The 17,099-nt window shown below is 52.4% G+C and overlaps 2 protein-coding genes across 3 annotated transcripts in view; both read right to left on the reverse strand.

Annotated features, from left to right (window-relative positions):
* Window positions 1-271: 271 nt before the first annotated feature.
* Window positions 272-2,131, reverse strand: LOC144164793 (uncharacterized). Its single transcript, XM_077695060.1, has 2 exons — window positions 1,497-2,131; window positions 272-302 (listed from the first exon to the last, which is right to left on the reverse strand). The coding sequence occupies exons 1-2, from the start codon at window positions 2,129-2,131 to the stop codon at window positions 272-274; spliced, it is 666 nt and encodes a 221-aa protein (XP_077551186.1).
* A 13,611-nt stretch (window positions 2,132-15,742) lies between these two features.
* LOC144164991 (cytochrome P450 3A16-like) overlaps window positions 15,743-17,099 on the reverse strand; it is a 199,170-nt gene continuing 197,813 nt past the window's right edge. For both annotated transcript variants that reach the window (XM_077695174.1, XM_077695172.1), the window contains one exon: window positions 15,743-16,038. In XM_077695174.1, coding sequence (XP_077551300.1) covers window positions 15,943-16,038 — 96 coding nt within the window. In that variant the 3' untranslated portion in view covers window positions 15,743-15,942. The remainder of the gene's footprint in view (window positions 16,039-17,099) is intronic.

A 17,099-nucleotide genomic window follows, 5' to 3' on the forward strand; every position in this document is an offset into this window, starting at 1 on the left:
CAATGCGGCGGATGTCACCGAAGCGCCGCGAAAGAATTTCCACGGCGTGTGGGTAACAATCTTCCGTGGGTTGCAGCCCGGCAAGGGATGCTGGGACCCACCCAGCAACGACCGAAGGTAATTGAACTTCTCTCCATTGTTCAGGCTGGAGTTTTCGTGGACGGCTGCCTTGAACTGCGTCCAAAAGCTCAGCCACTGGCACAACTCGCCGTTGAAGGTTTGCATCTGCAGCGTCGGGAGCTTCACGGAGCCTACCTGCCGATGACGCTCGTCACTGTGAGACTCCTCCGCCGTAGCTGGGGCTGTCGAGCCAGGCAGGCGTGAACCACTCCGAAGTAATTTCTCCTTGGCCTTCAGCTGGCCCAGCATGCCTTTGGCGGCGTCCTCATATTTCAGCATTGATTCATACTCAGCCGCGAACTATTCGTCGGGTATAGCGTCTTCCAACTGGGCATTCAGCTTACTCAACTCATCATTGTTCGACTGCAGACGCTCTATGAGTGAGCCCAACATTTGTACATCCGTGGTATCCAGTACCGTCTTAGCTTCATTGATGAGCCTGGTATTTTGCTGCCTACGAACCGTTATATTTTCTTTCAGCTTGTGCATGCTGCGTTACTTGCATCTACCGGGTAGACACAGTCACTGCTTTCAGTCCGCTTGGTTCTTGATCTGCCGATCTCGTAGCTCCGACTTCGTTCCCGGGTTTACAGGCACCATATGTTGCGGAAGAATGGAGTCCGAAGCCACCGCAACGACAGAATAACTGTATTTTAATCACATTGACTTGCTTGTCACTACGATCATGGCGTCCGAAAGTTCCTCGTCTTTCTCCTCTTCTTTCTTCCCTAGCGCCCTCGAGCCATGTCCCCTTCTTCTTCTCGGTTACTTTGCTATGTGTGACACAATTAATTCAACACCCTTGGTGTGCCCAGCATTGACCCAAGTCCCGTCGAGGTAGTATATATTCCATCGAATATGAAAGGAATACGTGTCAGTTTTTCTTTGGGGAGAAGGGTTAGTAAAGACAGAGAAGGCACTTATTGCTTGCACCTAACATCATTCTACTACGCAGGCAGGTATGTTTAGTTTTTGGTGGCACCGCAAAACACCAAAATAAAAAATGTTCGCAGAACGTACACCACCGACATGGCTAACGAAATCCACTCACTGAGTGCTATCCATACATTATTATAATATGTCGATGCATACTTGTCCCTTCACTTGCTGAACCAGAATAGCATGCAAAATACGAATAAGAGGCAGGGATACAGGAAAACACCATGGAAAAAATAAAGTGAACGCCAGTATGCATGCGGAGCGGTGGTGATAAGTAACTCTCAGCAATAAAATATTTGGCTGTACGAGAACTTCCATCGTTATTTTTTCTTGTTACATTTCAACTGTCAAATAATGTTACATACGAAATTTTTATTTTAATCGCTAGAATTGACATTTCTCTATCTGTCCGCCAAATCGAAACAGTAACAACGTACCGTTTCTGCTTTCGCATTTCTCGAAGCGTGCGCAGATATTTCCGCCGCCACACGATGATGTCATCCCTTTCCAGAAGCGCTGAGTTACGTTTTCGCTTCCGAAAAGCAAATCCAATGTCATTCAGAAGCCGACGCATCGTTCTGACACTCAGCTTCGTTAGCCCCACGTCAGGGTCGCTGGTCACATCGCTGAGGATCCTTTCTGCAGTTGGCGCCTTGTTGCGAATGAAGTACTGATGCACTTTCCGTCGGAGAGCAGCAAGGGTGAAGCTGTCGTACCGCTGTACTCTTGTCTTTCCTGTCACTGCAGGCGGTTTCCCAGTCGACAAACGAAGCCTTTTGCGCTTTGGGGACTTCGGAGTGCCAGGCAAAACCTCATTCTTGAGCCGTGCGACCGTACGCTCGCTTACGCCGGTAAGCTGGCTAACCGAACGAATTGCGGAAGCGACGGAGAGTCCTCGTTGCGTCAGTCTCACTTGGGCGTACACGTTGCAGACAACTTGCTTGGTCTGGTTTGACAGCTTTTGGTTGTGAAGCTTTTTGAAAATCCTTTGAGGCGAATTAACTGGCGGGCTATCGGACGGAAAAGTAGCTGCTGTCGATGAAGACGCCATTTTTTTTTCTGAGGAAACCATCGTGCGTGTGCCACCAGTGGTAATTTCCGCAACCAAACAAAACCGAAAATTTAAAAAAAGTAACGCTTACTGGCGATTATATTCTGGCGATTTATTGGCCACTTCGCCCCGCCTCCCGTAGCTTTCTCTCCATTGCCAGAGAAAGTTGTCCCCGAGTATAGTTCTAGGCAGTGTCCTTACAATTGAAAATGGATGTGGGTCTGATATTTGCGATGACAAATAAAAAATTGGCTGTGGCTTCACTCAGTTATGCCTGGGTGTGCGTAGCGAGGAATAGGGTTAGTGTTATTGCTTAGCTTGTTCTCTCTAGGGTTACGATGCTTCTAGAGGCGTGCGGCTCCTTCTTCCTTCGTCTCCTGGGCTTCTTGGTTTTGTTGCGACGATGAAGCCTGACGAGAGATCCCACCGAGATCCCACCCTTCTATACATACGATTTTTTTCTATTTTACTTTTTCATTCTTTCTATTTTTATTATCTCTATTTTATATTTTTACATTGTATTTTCTACTTTTTCTTTGTTTTAGATTCTTGGGGGGGGAAGCGGGGAGGGGGGAGGGGAGAGCGACGAGCGGCGCTGCCAGCTGCGGCGTATAGGGAAGCGCTCGGTTTCCTAGCGGCCGAAAGTCCCCTAGGAACCGCTGCCACCTAGGGAACCGAGATCCGCCTACCGGTCGCATCGAAACGGCAATAATATAGCCATTGTAGCCTACAAAATAGGCGTGAAAGCAATAATTTGACCCAAAAATACAAACATAGACCTCGCGGCCGCCACGTTCCAAGTGCAACGGTAGATGGCGCACGTACGGAAATAGAACTGAATTGAGCACATTTTGTCGCTCTCCGCGCGGAGGTCCTGCACGGAGGCGCCACTGGTCCACCGGCCACGGGGTGCAGCTGGTCCCAGGCGAGCGTGGCCGCGAGCGCCGTGCTGCTGTTCGTGGTGTCGGCGCTGCTGGCCGGGACGCTGGCCTCGCACACCGCCCAGCGTGTGGCCCTGGTCAACAGCGTACTCCGCGGGATCATCAACGACACCAGGCGCCAGGCCTACGAGCCGACCAGCGCCTCCCCGCCTACCACGCGCAGCCGGAGCTCGGCGGTGACTCCCACCAGCGCCCCGGAGAGGCCCTTGCCCCCCAACGTGGAACCCGAGAGGCCGTTCCCTCCCGGATTGCCTCCGCCGTTCCCCTTCCCTGACGATGTCGCCTTCCCCCGCGACGTGAACCTGCCAACCGAAGGGGTGTTCGACGACTACGTATCTGTACAGCCGCACATCCCGAACGGGACTTCCACGCCCTTGTCGTCTCCAGAAACACGCAATTAAATACGTATTTCCATTTCTCGTTTGGTATTGTGATGAGCGGCTACCCGAACGTGACACTTTCGGTCCGTCGGTCTTCTACATGAATCGGGCTGCTCACTTGTGCAACGCAGAAATTTGGGCTAGTTGTTGATACGACTTTGACATGGTAAAAAGCGCACAAGACGGGGACGGAAGAAGAGACACGGGACGAGCGCTCGTCCCGTGTCACTGTCTCTTCTTCTGTCCCCGTCTTGTGCGCTTTTTACCATGTCGAATCACTTGTATATGCATTCTAAATTGGCTGCTTATTGACTGTTCGTTGGTAGAGCTCCAAAGACCCAGCGACAATCGGTAGGGCCTACCGATCATTGCGCTGCCCACCCGCAATCGGTCACAGCCGGTCACACAGCGGTCAAAGGCGGGTAACCAGCCATTTCTAGGTCGCGGCTCGCAGACCCACCGACCCACCGGTTTGTCGGGCAGCCCGTGAGGCGTGAAGCCACCGGGGACCAACTAGTGGCCATCGCATGGGTGGCCGCTAGGTCGCTCGACCCGTCATGACCCAGAAGTTGCTAGTTACAATAAGTATTGGCTACCAATACGGGCCATCTGTAGATCTCCGGTGGCTCACGGGACCCGCCTTGTCCTGGAAATTACTACAGTCAAACCGGAATATAACGAACCCGGATAGAGCGAATTACGCCTATATCGAAAAAAAATAAATCAGTTACGGAAATGCACCCGAAACATATTCCTTATAACGAACTTCACGCCTGATATATTGAACTCCGCGTGCCTAGACTGGCCGCCAAAATGCATTGTCTCAGGGCGGCGATTGAGATGTTGATTGGCCGCGACCAGTGAGCAAAGGCCGCGACTGAGACATTGCGCCTCGTATGGAGTGACTGTTTCCGACGCGCGGAACTCACGACGGAACCCGCCCAGTCAGTGCGTCCGGACCAAGACGGCAGCTCGCCAACCTTCCCGATGCTGTGCCGAAAGGAGTGTCTTTCGAAGATTTCCCGAATGTCGACGACGACGTTGCCGTCACTGTGAGCCCCTCGGACGCGGACACCGTCGTAATGCTGATGAAAAGCACCGAGGAGGCAGAGGATGTCGCGAGTGAAAGCCGTCCGAGGCTTAATGACGTGCTTTCGGCAGTCGATGTCCTCCGCCAATAAATATTTCTTCTATATTAAAGGACACGGACTCGAAAAGGTGCATAAATTGCCTCGCGTTAAAAATACTGTGCTAGTTGAAGCTGACTAAATGATAGGAAAAACAAAAATCACCGCTTTTTTTGGAAGTAGGCAGTCAAGACGTTAAGGCGGAAAGTAGCTTTATTATTTGCGATAAATCGATTGTTTTGTGTATGGTAATGACGTACTTTATTTTGTTCGTTTCTGACTGCGGGGATGGCAAGGTGATTCCCGCGTATTGCGAACTCTTAACAATAAACTCGTTTTAGGCGGGTTCGCCTATATCGAACCATTGGATATATCGAAGTAATCGTGGCGCGTATTGCAGTTCGCTATCACCGGGTGTGACTGTAGTAACTTCCCTGTAATCTATCGTGGCGTTAAAATGAAGGGCTACCCAAAGCACCAGTGATCAACCCATTGGTCACTCGCAGGTGGTGGGTTACACGGCCCGTGAATGGGTCATGTGTCCCAAAAGTTACGCGGGACTACCAAAATTACACGCGACAAGGAAGTGATGGGTCAATGGGTGCCGCGAGATTCACGACTCCTACCGTGAGCCCCACGCCAATACATCCATTGCATAAAGGCGGGTCCCGGAAAAGATATCCGGCGATAGATTTTAAGAGCGTCAATCCTTGCGCAGTAGACAACTGCTGCGAAGGACTATTCTGGAGCTTTGAAAGTGACATGAGTCGCACTAAGTAGGACAGCAGACGTTCTCATCGAGAAAATTTCGAGCTTGCATAAGTCGCTGAAGCTGTTGAATACGAGAGCTAACCGCAGTCACGCGGAATGGAGGTACAAGCGCACAAAGCCTGTGCATGACCTACGGAAGACCCGACTCACACAGAACAACATTCAACTCCGCATTGCACACTTCTAAACATGGCGATGGAAGCAGTTCTGCGAGGAATGGGGTCCTCTGAAACTTCTGTCCCACATCTGAAGCACTGTCAGAGGCTTTCGAACAACGACGCACCAACGACGTTGTATTCTACAGGGGGTCCCAGATATAATGCGCCAAGATTTAAAAAATGGGCCCATCTCCCCGCGAGGGGGACTCGAGTAAATGCGTCGCATAGGGGGTGAATGTATTGCGTTAACGTTTAGTGTTTGGGGAGTTGGTGGTAGTGAATGCGTTGTATCAGCAGCTTCTTGACGTAGTTTGAATGAGTCAAGGATATAAGGCGCGTTCGTAGCCTCCCATTATGTGTCGGCTTTGTGGCGCAGTGGGAAGAGCACCATGTACCTCGCGTTCCGCCCACAGGTAGTGAATGCGTTGTATCAGCAGCTTCTTGACGTAGTTTGAATGAGTCAATGATATCAGGCGCGTTCGTAGCCTTCCATTCCGTGTCGTCTTTGTAGCGCAGTGGAAAGAGCACCATGTACCTTGCGTTCCGCCCTCAGGGTCGTGGGATCGAAACCAGGCGCCGGTAAGTATTATTTTTTTATATAGTGTAGAGGGACGGGTGCGGACCTGTTGTTGAGAGCGAGGAGGGTAGCGTGATGCGGGAGAGGAGGAGTGGGGGGAGGGCGCACCTGGAACGGCTGTTGCGGACGCCGAGGCACGCCAATGCCGACAACGCCGGGTGACATCGTGAGTTAAAGAAATGCTCTGCATTTAAAAAAAGAGTAACGGCGGAACTCGCAGAAAACCTACTGCATAATGTCTGCAGTACTGTGGAGAAGCGGGCAGCATTTTTTCGCTAATTAGACTTAACTAATTAATTGTAATTAATTATTTACCTCGAGAACTACTGTCCTAATCACTAAAGTGTCAATGAGGCACTTGTAGGTACCCACGAGGGGCATCTAACTGCGGCATTTTTAGCGACGATCTAATTGCGTACACATTTATTCTGGCATCTGACTCAACAGTCAGTGTGTTCACGTCCTCGTTAATTTGCGCGCAGTTGGATTTTTAAGATGCGTCAATACCAACTTGCCCAACTTTCGACCCTTTTACATTCACTTCACCGATGCACGCGGATTTCGAACGGCCGCTTAACGCCACTTTCATTCCCGTTAATCAGTTTTTTTTCCTTCGTGTTGCTACACACGCGCATTGTATATTTATCAAACATGTATTCGGTCTTTCTATCTTTTATGCTGATTTCCTTTTGGTAGATGGGTTTATTTTTTATGTGTTCGTATGTTCGCTTTGTATTGCCTTCTGCTTGTATTTTCGATTGTATTTTGGTCTTATACGCTAATTTTATTTGTTAGGGGGTTTTAATAGCCTTGCATTGGTTCGTATGCTCGCTTTGTGTTTACTTCTTTGTTTGAGCCTGCATATTGCTATTAGCACTACAATTTCTGGAAAGAATATTTTTTTTTCTATATGTAAACTCCATTTCTAGTGTAACTTGTTATGTCCGTGCGGTCAGTGACGAGCTGACGCATGGGCACACTTGAAAATAGGGTTTATTCACTCAAGAAGAACACTGATTTTTGCGTCTGCTCTGCAGCAAGGTCCCAAAGCGTCCCTCCGTGCATTGTCCATCGCACCGCGGAGTGGGGGCGGCGTCGGCGATGGAAAGGGCCCCTTGCGGGGGACACATTGGCGCGCGGTCGAGAGGCGCTGACTGGCGCGCTGTCGGGAGGCGCCGAAACAGAATGCGCTTCCGCTGGGCCCGAACACAACATTTCTTCCCCTGGTAGCGGTCAGGGGGGTGTTGCCGCCATGGGGATTTGTGTAGGTCGACGGCCTGGGGTTAAAATGAAGACGGGAGCTGGCCGTTGCGCATGTGGCTGTCGGCGTCGCCGCGGCGCTCTCCATATTTAGATGCCAGGCCCTGTTGACGGGTGGTGACTCACAACTTCCTTCAGAAGGGGCTGGTTTGCTTGGAGACGGCCTAAGCTGGCGGAGCTGATTGAGGTGTCGCCGAGTTGTCGTCCCGGGAATCTCGACGAGCCACGACCGCAGGCCAATCCGTTTTTTCACGGTCGCTGGGACCCATTGCGGCTTGTGTTGAAACTGGCGGGCGAGCACGCGTTCTCCCTTTCGTATCCACCGGCTGCGCGGGCATCCTGTGCCGCCTTTGAAGATGGCTCTGGTCGAACAGCCGTGAGAGGCATTCTCATTTCCCGCGAAAACATTAGCCTCGCAGGGGTCTGGCCTGTGGTATTTTGCAGTGTTGTGTGCTGCTTGAAAAGGAAGCGGGCCAAGCGTCCCAGTAATGACCCTGTCTCGCCCTTTCACAGTGCCCTCTTGAGTTCGGCCACGTAGCGTTCGGCTTGGCCGTCCGTTGCTGGGACGTACGGGGCGGATGTCACAGCTGTGATGCCGTTGTCTTTGTAGAACCGCCTGATCTCTGCCGACACAAATGCCGTTGTACGATACTATCTTTTGAGGTAGTCCGAAGGTTGCAAACAACGCGCGCAGGGCGTCGATGGCTGCCGCAGATGTTGGCCTACTCATTTGTACAACTTCTAGCCATTTTGTGTAGGCATCGACCACAACTAGAAATGTTGTTCCTTAGATGGGGCCTGCAAAGTCAACAACAGGGTGTGCCATGGAGTTGTTGGCGTCTCCCAATCAGGAATGGGGGCTCTCGGTGGGGCTTGTCGGTTGCCGTGGCAAGCTTGACTCGTTTACGCAGCTGTTTCGATGTCGTAGTCAATTCCTTGCCACCACATGTAGCTGCGAGCGCACCTTTTTATGGCTACTACTCCTCGATGCCCAGCATGAATGAGCGCCATGGCTTGCTCGCGTAGTGCGTGCGGGATAACGACTCGTGACCCGAGTGTCACGCAGCCGGGATGGAGACTCAACTCTGTTGCTCTTTTCGTAAAGGCGTTGAAGTTTTCTCCGGTGAGTTTATGCACGCGGCCTTGGTGCAGTGCCTCGCTCAGTTGCGACAACGTCGGGTCCTCTTGCGTCGTTACGGCGACGATGTCTGCCGTTAGGGGTGGATTAGGCAGGGCTTCAAACATCAGCACGCAACCACCCGTGGAGGATCCTAAGTTGTTTCGCCGAGCGGCAGACGACTCAATGCGTCCGCGTTATGGTGTCTTTTTCCTGGGCGGTGCATGAGCTCGTAGTCGTACGCTGACATTTTTATGCACCACCGTGTCATACGGGGGACAGTGTACGGGGTATTTGTTTGTGGAGGCCCAAAATACCCAAAAGAGGTCGGTGATCTGTAATGATGACCATGTGTTTGCCAGCAATGTACTGGTGAAAGTGTATGGCTCCATACACGATTGCGAGTCCTTCTCGATCCAGTTGCGAGTAGTTGCGCTCTTCCGCTGAAAGGGTGCGAGAAGCGAAAACAATGGGTGCTTCCCTGCCTTGATCGTCCGCTTGTGACAGCACTGCGCCCACGCGGTAGGGCAATGCGTCGCAGGCTAGAAGCAGGGGCTTCGTTTCATTGTAGTGCCTGAGGTCTACGCGCCGCCGGAACAGGTCCTTAAGCGCGTCGAAGGCCTTCTGGTGGCGTTGCGACCAGCTCCATTGGACATCATTTTGTAACAGCTGGTACAGGTCGTTAGCCACAGTCGCTCTCTGCTCTAGGAATCGATCGTAGAACGTAATGAGCCCAAGAAAGGACTGCAGTTCCTGCTTGTTGGTTGGTGCTGGTGCCTCACTGATAGCACGCACCTTGTCATCAGCTGGATTAATGCCTTCAGCATTGATCAGGTGCCCCAAGAACTTTACCTCGGGCACTGAAAAACAGCATTTCTCTATGCTTAAGCGCAGGTTGGCGCTGGCTAGCCTGTCAAGTACAAGCTCTATGCGTGCTACGTGTTCTTCGCTTGATGTGCCGCTAATGATCATGATCCAGGTAAACGCACTCTCCTTCAATTCCAAAAAGCGTGGACTCCATGTACTTCTGGAAAATTGCTGGGGCTCCTGCCACTCCAAACGGAAGACGTTTAACCCTGTAGAGGTCCCTTGTAGTGTTTATAGTGAGCAATTCAGATGTTTCTTCGCTCACCTACAGCTGTTGGTACGCCGTGCTGAAAATTCGCCTCCACGGAGTGTACTGAAAACCTCCTGTGGCGTTGGTAGTCGGTAAGCAGAAGCATTCGTTGTCAGGTTGACGGTGCCCCTGTAGTCTCCGCAAGGACGTAGAGGTCCGTCTTTTTTCCTGACTCGACAAGTGGTGTGGCATAGTCTGAGTGCTGCGTCGGCTCAATGACATCCTGCTGCTCGAGCTTGCGAAGCTCTTCATCGTACGCCGACTGCATGGCAAAGAATACTGGCCTGGCTTTGAGGGCTGGCGTCCTGATGTAGCTCCACGTTGATGAGAGGTCCGTAGTGACCGGGAATATCCTTAGCAAAGACCGTTTCGTACTTCTTTTGAAGTCGCTCCACGAAATCCTGTCACTCGGGAATATTGTCCTCGGTAGCCTGGTTGATACCTCCGATCGTTATCCCAAGAGCGTCGAACCAATTTCGGCCCAAAAGGCTAGATCCGGCCCCTCGCATGATACGTAGTGGTAGCTGGCAGGTTGTGCCGTTGAACGAAACGTCTACGTTGGCACTTCCCAGTAGTGGCAAGGCCTGCCCTGACCACGTTCTTAGGTGCATGTCGTCATCGAGCAAGATGGGTGCATGCTGCCGCCAGGTCTGGTGGTACGTCTGTTCGCTAATGAGCGTACATGCTGCTCCGGAATCCACCTCGATGTGGATCGGCTGGTGATGCACGGTGACGTCGATCATGATCTTCGGTAGCGTGCGTAGGTCGAGAACGGTGTTTAGGTCGTACAGCGCCGGTGATGCTGGTAGACTACCGTGCGTCTCCGCCTGAGTTATTGCCTCTGAGGCATTCACGCGCTTTTGCCGTTCCGGGGGTGCCTTCGACTGCTTCCTCGTTGTTATGCATGCCTTCTCAATGTGACCTCGTTTCTTGTAAAAATGGCACGTTGCGCATTGAAGCTTGCATGACTGCGGGCTGTGCTGCTCGTCGCAGCGCCAGCAGCGCTCAGCCTTAGGTGGCTTTTTTCCACTTGCCTGGTGGGGTTGGAGCTGGTGATTTGTGAGGTATGCCGGCTCGGTGGGCTTCCGGATGTCACGCTGCTGCTTGCCGGCACTCTCCACTCGAATGGCGATGTCGTAAGCCTTTGCGAACGTAAAGTCGGTCTTAGCAAACAGGCGCTGTTGTAGGAAGTCGTCCCGTAGTCCGCACACAATTCGGTCACGGAGCACAACGTCCAGTGGTAGCACGGTAGGGTTCGCAGGTGGCGTGGCGACTGGTTGTTCGGTAGCTACCGTTGTGGTGGGCAGTGTTCCGAAGTTGCAATCGGCGGCCAGTTTTTTCAGCGGCGCAAGGTAGGCTCTGACCGCTTCTCTCTCCATCTGGTCCCTTCGTTGAAAACGGGCCCGGCTGTACACTTCCGACGGCCTTGGGTCGTAGTGCTTCTGCAGTGCCGCAACGATGTGGTCGTAGTCCACTGCCGCTGGTGTGCTTGGCTGAACTAAGGAGCAGACGGTGTCGGACGTCTCCTCCCCACACAGCGTGAGCAGAGCAGGTGTGCCTTCTTCTTGCTGGGGTCTACGATGTTGTTGGCCTTGTCGGGAACCGCGTGGTCGCAGCGCAGCGAGAGGGTCCCGAAGACGCATTTCTGGGCGTTGACAACCAGGCCAAATTGTTGAAGGCGTTCAAAGAGTTCTCGGAGGTGACGCTGGTGATCTTGTGGAGTAGGACTCGCTACTAGGATGTCGTCGATGTACGCAAAAGCCGGAAGGCCGTGCGTCACCTCGGCAATGAACCTTTGAAATGTTTGGGCTGCGTTGCGTAGACTAAAGGGCATGCGCACATACTCAAAGAAGCCGAAGGGTGTAGCGATGGCCGTCTTCGGAATATCGGCAGGTTCGACGAGGATTTCGTGATGCGCTTTGGCAAGGGCCGCTTTGCTAAAGATTGTGCACCCTTCCAAGTAGCTTGTGAAATCCTGGATGTGGGGTAGGAGATAGCTGTTGTGGACAGTCTGAGTGTTAAGCGCCCGGTAATCGCCGCACGGACGTCAGTCTCCAGTTTTCTTAGGAACCATATGCAGTGGAGACGCGTGGTTGCTGGACGATGGGCGGATAATACCGAGTTCCAGCATGTGCTCGAATGCACACTTAGCAGTCGCCAAACGCTCACCGAAGAGGCGGCGCTGCCGAGCTGCGACTGGTGGGCCAGGCGTGACGATGTGGTGGGTAACGCTGTGCTTGGGCGGCTGCTTTAAGTTGCAGGGTCTCGTAACCTCAGGGAAGTCTTCGAGGATTCTTGCGTACGGGCATGAGGGAAGCAGCGTGCGGATGCCAGTTGGAGCGACAGTAGACAGTACGCCCAGGATGGAAAGGCGCGTCTTGCTGTCAATCAGGCGATGGTGACGCATGCTGACGTCTAGGTCAAAGTGGGTGAGGAAGTCAGAGCCGAGGATGGGCTGATTGACGTCGGCTACTACGAAGACCCACCGGAAGGCGCGCCGCAAACCAAGGTCGAGGGTGAGGGACCGCAGACCATACGTGGCGAAGAGGTAGAGTTCGCTGCACGAAGCGTAGGTCCAGGTGACTTAGAAGTACGCTCATCTTTGGTGGCCGGTAATACACTGACCTCAGCACCCGTGTCTACAAAGAAGCGCAAACCAGAAATGCGATCCTTGACCAGGAAAAGGCGGCCAGGTTGGAAGGCGAGGTCACTTGCCGCCATCAGTGATCTCGTGGCGCGTTTCCCGACCAGCTGCATGGGGAGGTGCAGTGACGGGCGCGGTGCTGGAAAGTGCGATGGTACCAGCAGATAGACGAGCTTCGAGTGCTGCGCGAGCAAGAACCGCCTGGGGAAGACGAACGACGGCTAGGACGTGGGGAGGAGCCGCATTGGCGAGCAGAAGACGTCCGAAGCGCGTCAATGGAAGCGGCGAGTTGATCGATCCGAGTCTCTAAGCGGGAAACGGCCGATGACTCTGCTGTCGAAGCCAGGGTGGCCACTGAGGGAGAAGTCGCGTCGTGAACTCTATCAGCTAGCTTGGCGGCGCGGTCGAGGGTCAAGTCCCCTGCAGCAGCTAAAACGATACGAGTGGACTGTGGCAAGCGCTGCACAAAGAGCTCCTTTAAAAGAGCACCGTTCGAGTCCACATTGCTTGCGCCCTCGAGTTGTCGCATGGTGTTGAGCAGCTGGGAAGGGCGGTGATCTGCAAGCTCTTCGTGGGTGAGCAGGTGCCGGAGGCGCACGCTCGCGGACGCCGTGGTTCGGTCCAGAAGACTCTGCTTGAGCCGCTGGGACTGAGCATCGCCCAAAGGTGCACCAATGACGTCTGCCACTTCATTAGCCACCTCAGGAGGCAGGTTGCAAAGCAAGTGACAATACCGAGTAGTCTCCGAGATGACGCGGTGCAGATCGAAGACGGCTTCGACCTGGGCGAACCAAACCTGCGGGTTCTTGCGCACGAAGGTGGGCAGACAGAGCTGTATGACTGTGACGTCCGGCGGCAGCGAGGAAGCGTCAGGCAAAAGAGGGCCTGAGGACGGAAGGTTGCTGGGGTCGGTCATGTCTTAGTCCGGAGTCACCACTGTCGGGAACCGCGGGGTAGCAGCGCAGCGCCACTGAAAGAGTACCAGCGTGGCAGGCTTTGGGAATCGAACTGCCTGTGCCGTGCTGGCGCACCAAGCACGCGCCGCTCGTTTCTTTATTCTCGTCTTTCATAGCCGGCGCCAAGGCACCGGCTAAGAGCGCTAACCGGAGGGCGCTACAGCCTCAAAGTAGAATTGAAGGCGTTCAAACCATGATCCCGAGGAGGTGCCGTTGAACTCAGGTAATCGTCCTGATGCGTGCGTAGCCATTGCGTAGCACTGCCTTTCAACGTGGGTCGCACAAACACTTCCTCGACCGCGCGGACGCGCGGTCAGTGGCAAGCTGACGCCCGGGCACACTTGAAAATAGGGTTTATTCACTCAAGAAGAACACGGCTTTCTGCGACTCCTCTGCAGCAAGGTCCCAAAGCGTCCCTCCGTGCATTGTCCATCGCACCGCGCAGAAGGGGGCGGCATCGGCGAGGGAAAGAGCCCCTTGCGGGGGACACTAATTGGCGCGCGGAAGAGAGGCGCTGACTGGCGCACTGTCGGGAGGCGCCGAAACAGAATGCGCTTCCGCTGGGCACGAACACAACACTTGATTAATCTCACCGTGTACAATTGTTTTGTATACTTGCAACATAATCACTCCCTTCTATAACACCCTGCGGGCACAGAAGACATTGAAATAAATAAACGAATAACAATTAATTGAATTATGCAATTAATCGATTAAATAATAATGAAATACTTAATCAATTATTAATTAATGCTTTGATTAAATAATTGATAAAAATAAATAATAGATAAATAAATTAATAAATAATAATTACAAATAAATAAATAAAATGGGGAATGCAACATCGTAACGTAAGCGGGTTCTGAGCTATCAATTATACGTGAGGCCCTGCTATTCGAAGAGCATGACAGTTAACTTCGGGAGGCTCTTTCCCCGGGGCTTGTCCTCCAAGCCGCAGCATTGCCCATGATCTGACCCCTGGGATCTTCAACCGATGAACTCAGCTTCCGACACAAAACTACATTTATTCACACCACACTCAGGCGGAGGCCGAAGACGACGGGCCGAGAGCTCCTGCCGGCCGGCGCCCACACCTTCTCGGTCTCTTTTCATTTTGCCGCTGAGGAAAAGGGGAAAAGCGAGCCCCGCGCCGGTGGCCGTTCGGAACAGCCGGCGTCACTTGTCTCGGAAACGCCGCGCGACACGCCGCTTCCTAGTCCGCGCCAGCTGTTACCTGTGCTCTGTGGGCGCCGTCTTCACTTCACCCTTGGCCGCGGCCCATAAGAACAGCTTGTGCCGCAAATTCGGCACGTTTCTCAGGTGGGGACATGGTAATATTTTTCGGTGGCTTCGAAGTTCCTTTCGGCATTGCTGGGAATGAATATGCGAAAAAAGCAGGTCACTATGCCCGTAGAAGTGCGCAGTCGGTCTGTGTACCTTGAAGCTCCAACGTAAGTTCTGCCCCCATCGACATGTGCAACAAACCGGAGTTGCCTACATCTCGCATGCACTCACCCGGTCCCTTTGCACGGTGCGCTCAGACGTCACACTACTCTGCCACCTGCGGCCGAATCGCTGGTGGCCCGGCCAATGTTGCCAGTAGCGTTGGGCGCGGCTACGAGAGTGCCTTCGATGAGGCACACCGGTTGCGCTGCAGAGGCGGCGCATCTCAATCGCGCTGAGCAAACTTGACAACACACCCGTTTGCAGTAGTCCGATCTGTGACACAGCCATCGCCCGTCGTCGTCTCGAAAGGCTCCCTTGTTTATTCGATGGACATTGCCAGCGTGCTGAACGTTTCGCTGGCCCTTTAGAGCCTCGCTTTTTGACGCCTTCGTTTCGTCCTCCGTCGCATTCACCTCTCTCGGTTTTCTCGTCCTTTATTTTTTTAGTCTCTCTTTAAACCACTGTTTCCTTCCACCGCCTGGGAAAATCTTTGCCTTCCCTGCACTGCATTTTCCTTCTTTCTGGAACAGCAGAGATTACTACTAGCTGGTCGCACAGCTTGGTTCACGTGACCTGATGGCGAGAGTGGGCAGTCACTGATTGGTCACTGCTGGGAACCTGCCAGGTGAAGTTTTCAGAGAGCCACTTCAGCCAGGGACCAGTCACTTTTCTCGCTGATGGACAGAGAGACAGGCAGACGGACGTTTTGGCATTGACCTGGGCCTAGGAGCAGCACGGTGTCCTCAAGCTCTGCGCACAGGCTCCACAATAACACCTCACATTCGCCAAGCTTGGTTTTCTCAGCATCCTGCCTGCACTACAAGGAGCTAACAGCCCGTGTGCAGTGGTTGGGTTTATCTGCCGCGAGATCGAGTGCAGTTTGTACATGCAGGTTGAGTGTAGTTTTTTCAGCTCCAGCTAGGCGTTGTGCGAGTAGCGCCAAAGACACATTCCAACAGTTTTCCGGTGAAATCTCAAATTTCTGGCGAAACAAGACGATTTCACCGGTTGCTTGCAAAGGGTAGCCAATGTACGGCCGGATGGATAGAAAACCTCTGGTTCGACGTCCCGGATTTCTTCGTATGGTGTATTCAGCTTTTATTTTACGACAAAAGAACTGAGGAGAAATTTTGGGTGTATTTTTCTTGTCAACGCCATCTGCGCGAAAGCAGCATAGACGTCTCAAGGTTTTATTTATTGCAACATTGTTTGAAATTATCGTGTCCCAGTCTGTGGTCCCAGTCCTCGAGTTGCATCCAATTCGCCACAGTAGCGAAATCCCGTGCGACATTTTTGTTCTGAAATTCTCGACCAAAGTGTTGCCGCTGCCTCGGTTGATCATTTCTCCTCGGGCGATTGTTGCCTGTCAATGACCTTTAGCTTGACTTCGTATGGAGTTAGCACGAGGATGCTTGGGTGATATTTGGGTGGAGTCTGAAAAATAAAATACATCTCGTATCGGGGAGGAGATTTGATACTGAACTTGAAGTTGAACTTTGATTCCCTGTATTCAGTTTCACGTCAACGCGAAACGTAATAGAGGGGAATCACAGCAGACGACACAGGCTTTTTCATAAGGGCGACCAAGTGCTGGGGACCAATATTTAGCTATTTATCCTATCCTAGGGAGCGCTTCTGTGTATATGTTGATCTGAAAGAATTATTCCAACTGTACACATCGGCCGAGAAGACTTTGCTGGCTATTTTGCAGCGCTCTGTCCGAAACGAAACGCCACTTACCTGAATTTCTGCCGTCCATCTACCAGACAGCCGCACTCAGCAATTCTTACCATGGCTATGAAAATACACAGAACTGCTGCATAAGGAAACTTACTAAAATAAGAAGCAGAAGAGCGCAGTCTCCAACATTCTTCAGTTTTCAGCATTTCAATAAAATTCCAGTATCATAAGAAACTGCATTCGCGTCTGCGTACTGGCTCACCGACTGGTGCAAAACGTAGTCTCCCACGCTCAACATCGTCGCACCGAGTAGCTAAAGGCGGCAGTGTTAAAATACCATCACAGGCGTTTGCAGACGCTGTACGCGGCAATACGCTCCCCACAAACCGTACACGCGTGAAAAGAAGTTTCGTTAAGTTCCCTGACCGCGCGCGGCTTCCGGAGCCACCGCACTGCCCTCCTTGCTTTCTCTCTGACCGTGCTTTCATGGCGTTCAGGAGAGGGGATAAAAAAGGGCAGCTACTTCCAGCGCTGTTGTGCGTTTGTGATGATGGTGATGGTTAGATGTTAATTGCGCAAGGCCAACTGGGACAAAGAGCGCCAAAACAATGGTTATAAGTCAGAAAAAACACAAGTGAAATCAGAAAACGACAATGAGCTTGGCTGGTGTGGTATGAAATGAGGTCTAAAATTTAACTTCTAAATATGTAAAAACGCACTTGATGACCACATGAGAATTTTCAATATAAGGCGAAACACCTGCACTCAGGCGTGTTCCTTATTCAACTCCACCAGTAAAAGATTGGCCGCCTATC

This window comes from Haemaphysalis longicornis, unplaced genomic scaffold (assembly GCF_048455015.1).
Source record: "Haemaphysalis longicornis isolate Haplotype H1 unplaced genomic scaffold, Haemaphysalis longicornis Haplotype H1 scaffold_14, whole genome shotgun sequence".
NCBI classification, from domain to species: Eukaryota; Metazoa; Arthropoda; class Arachnida; order Ixodida; family Ixodidae; genus Haemaphysalis; species Haemaphysalis longicornis.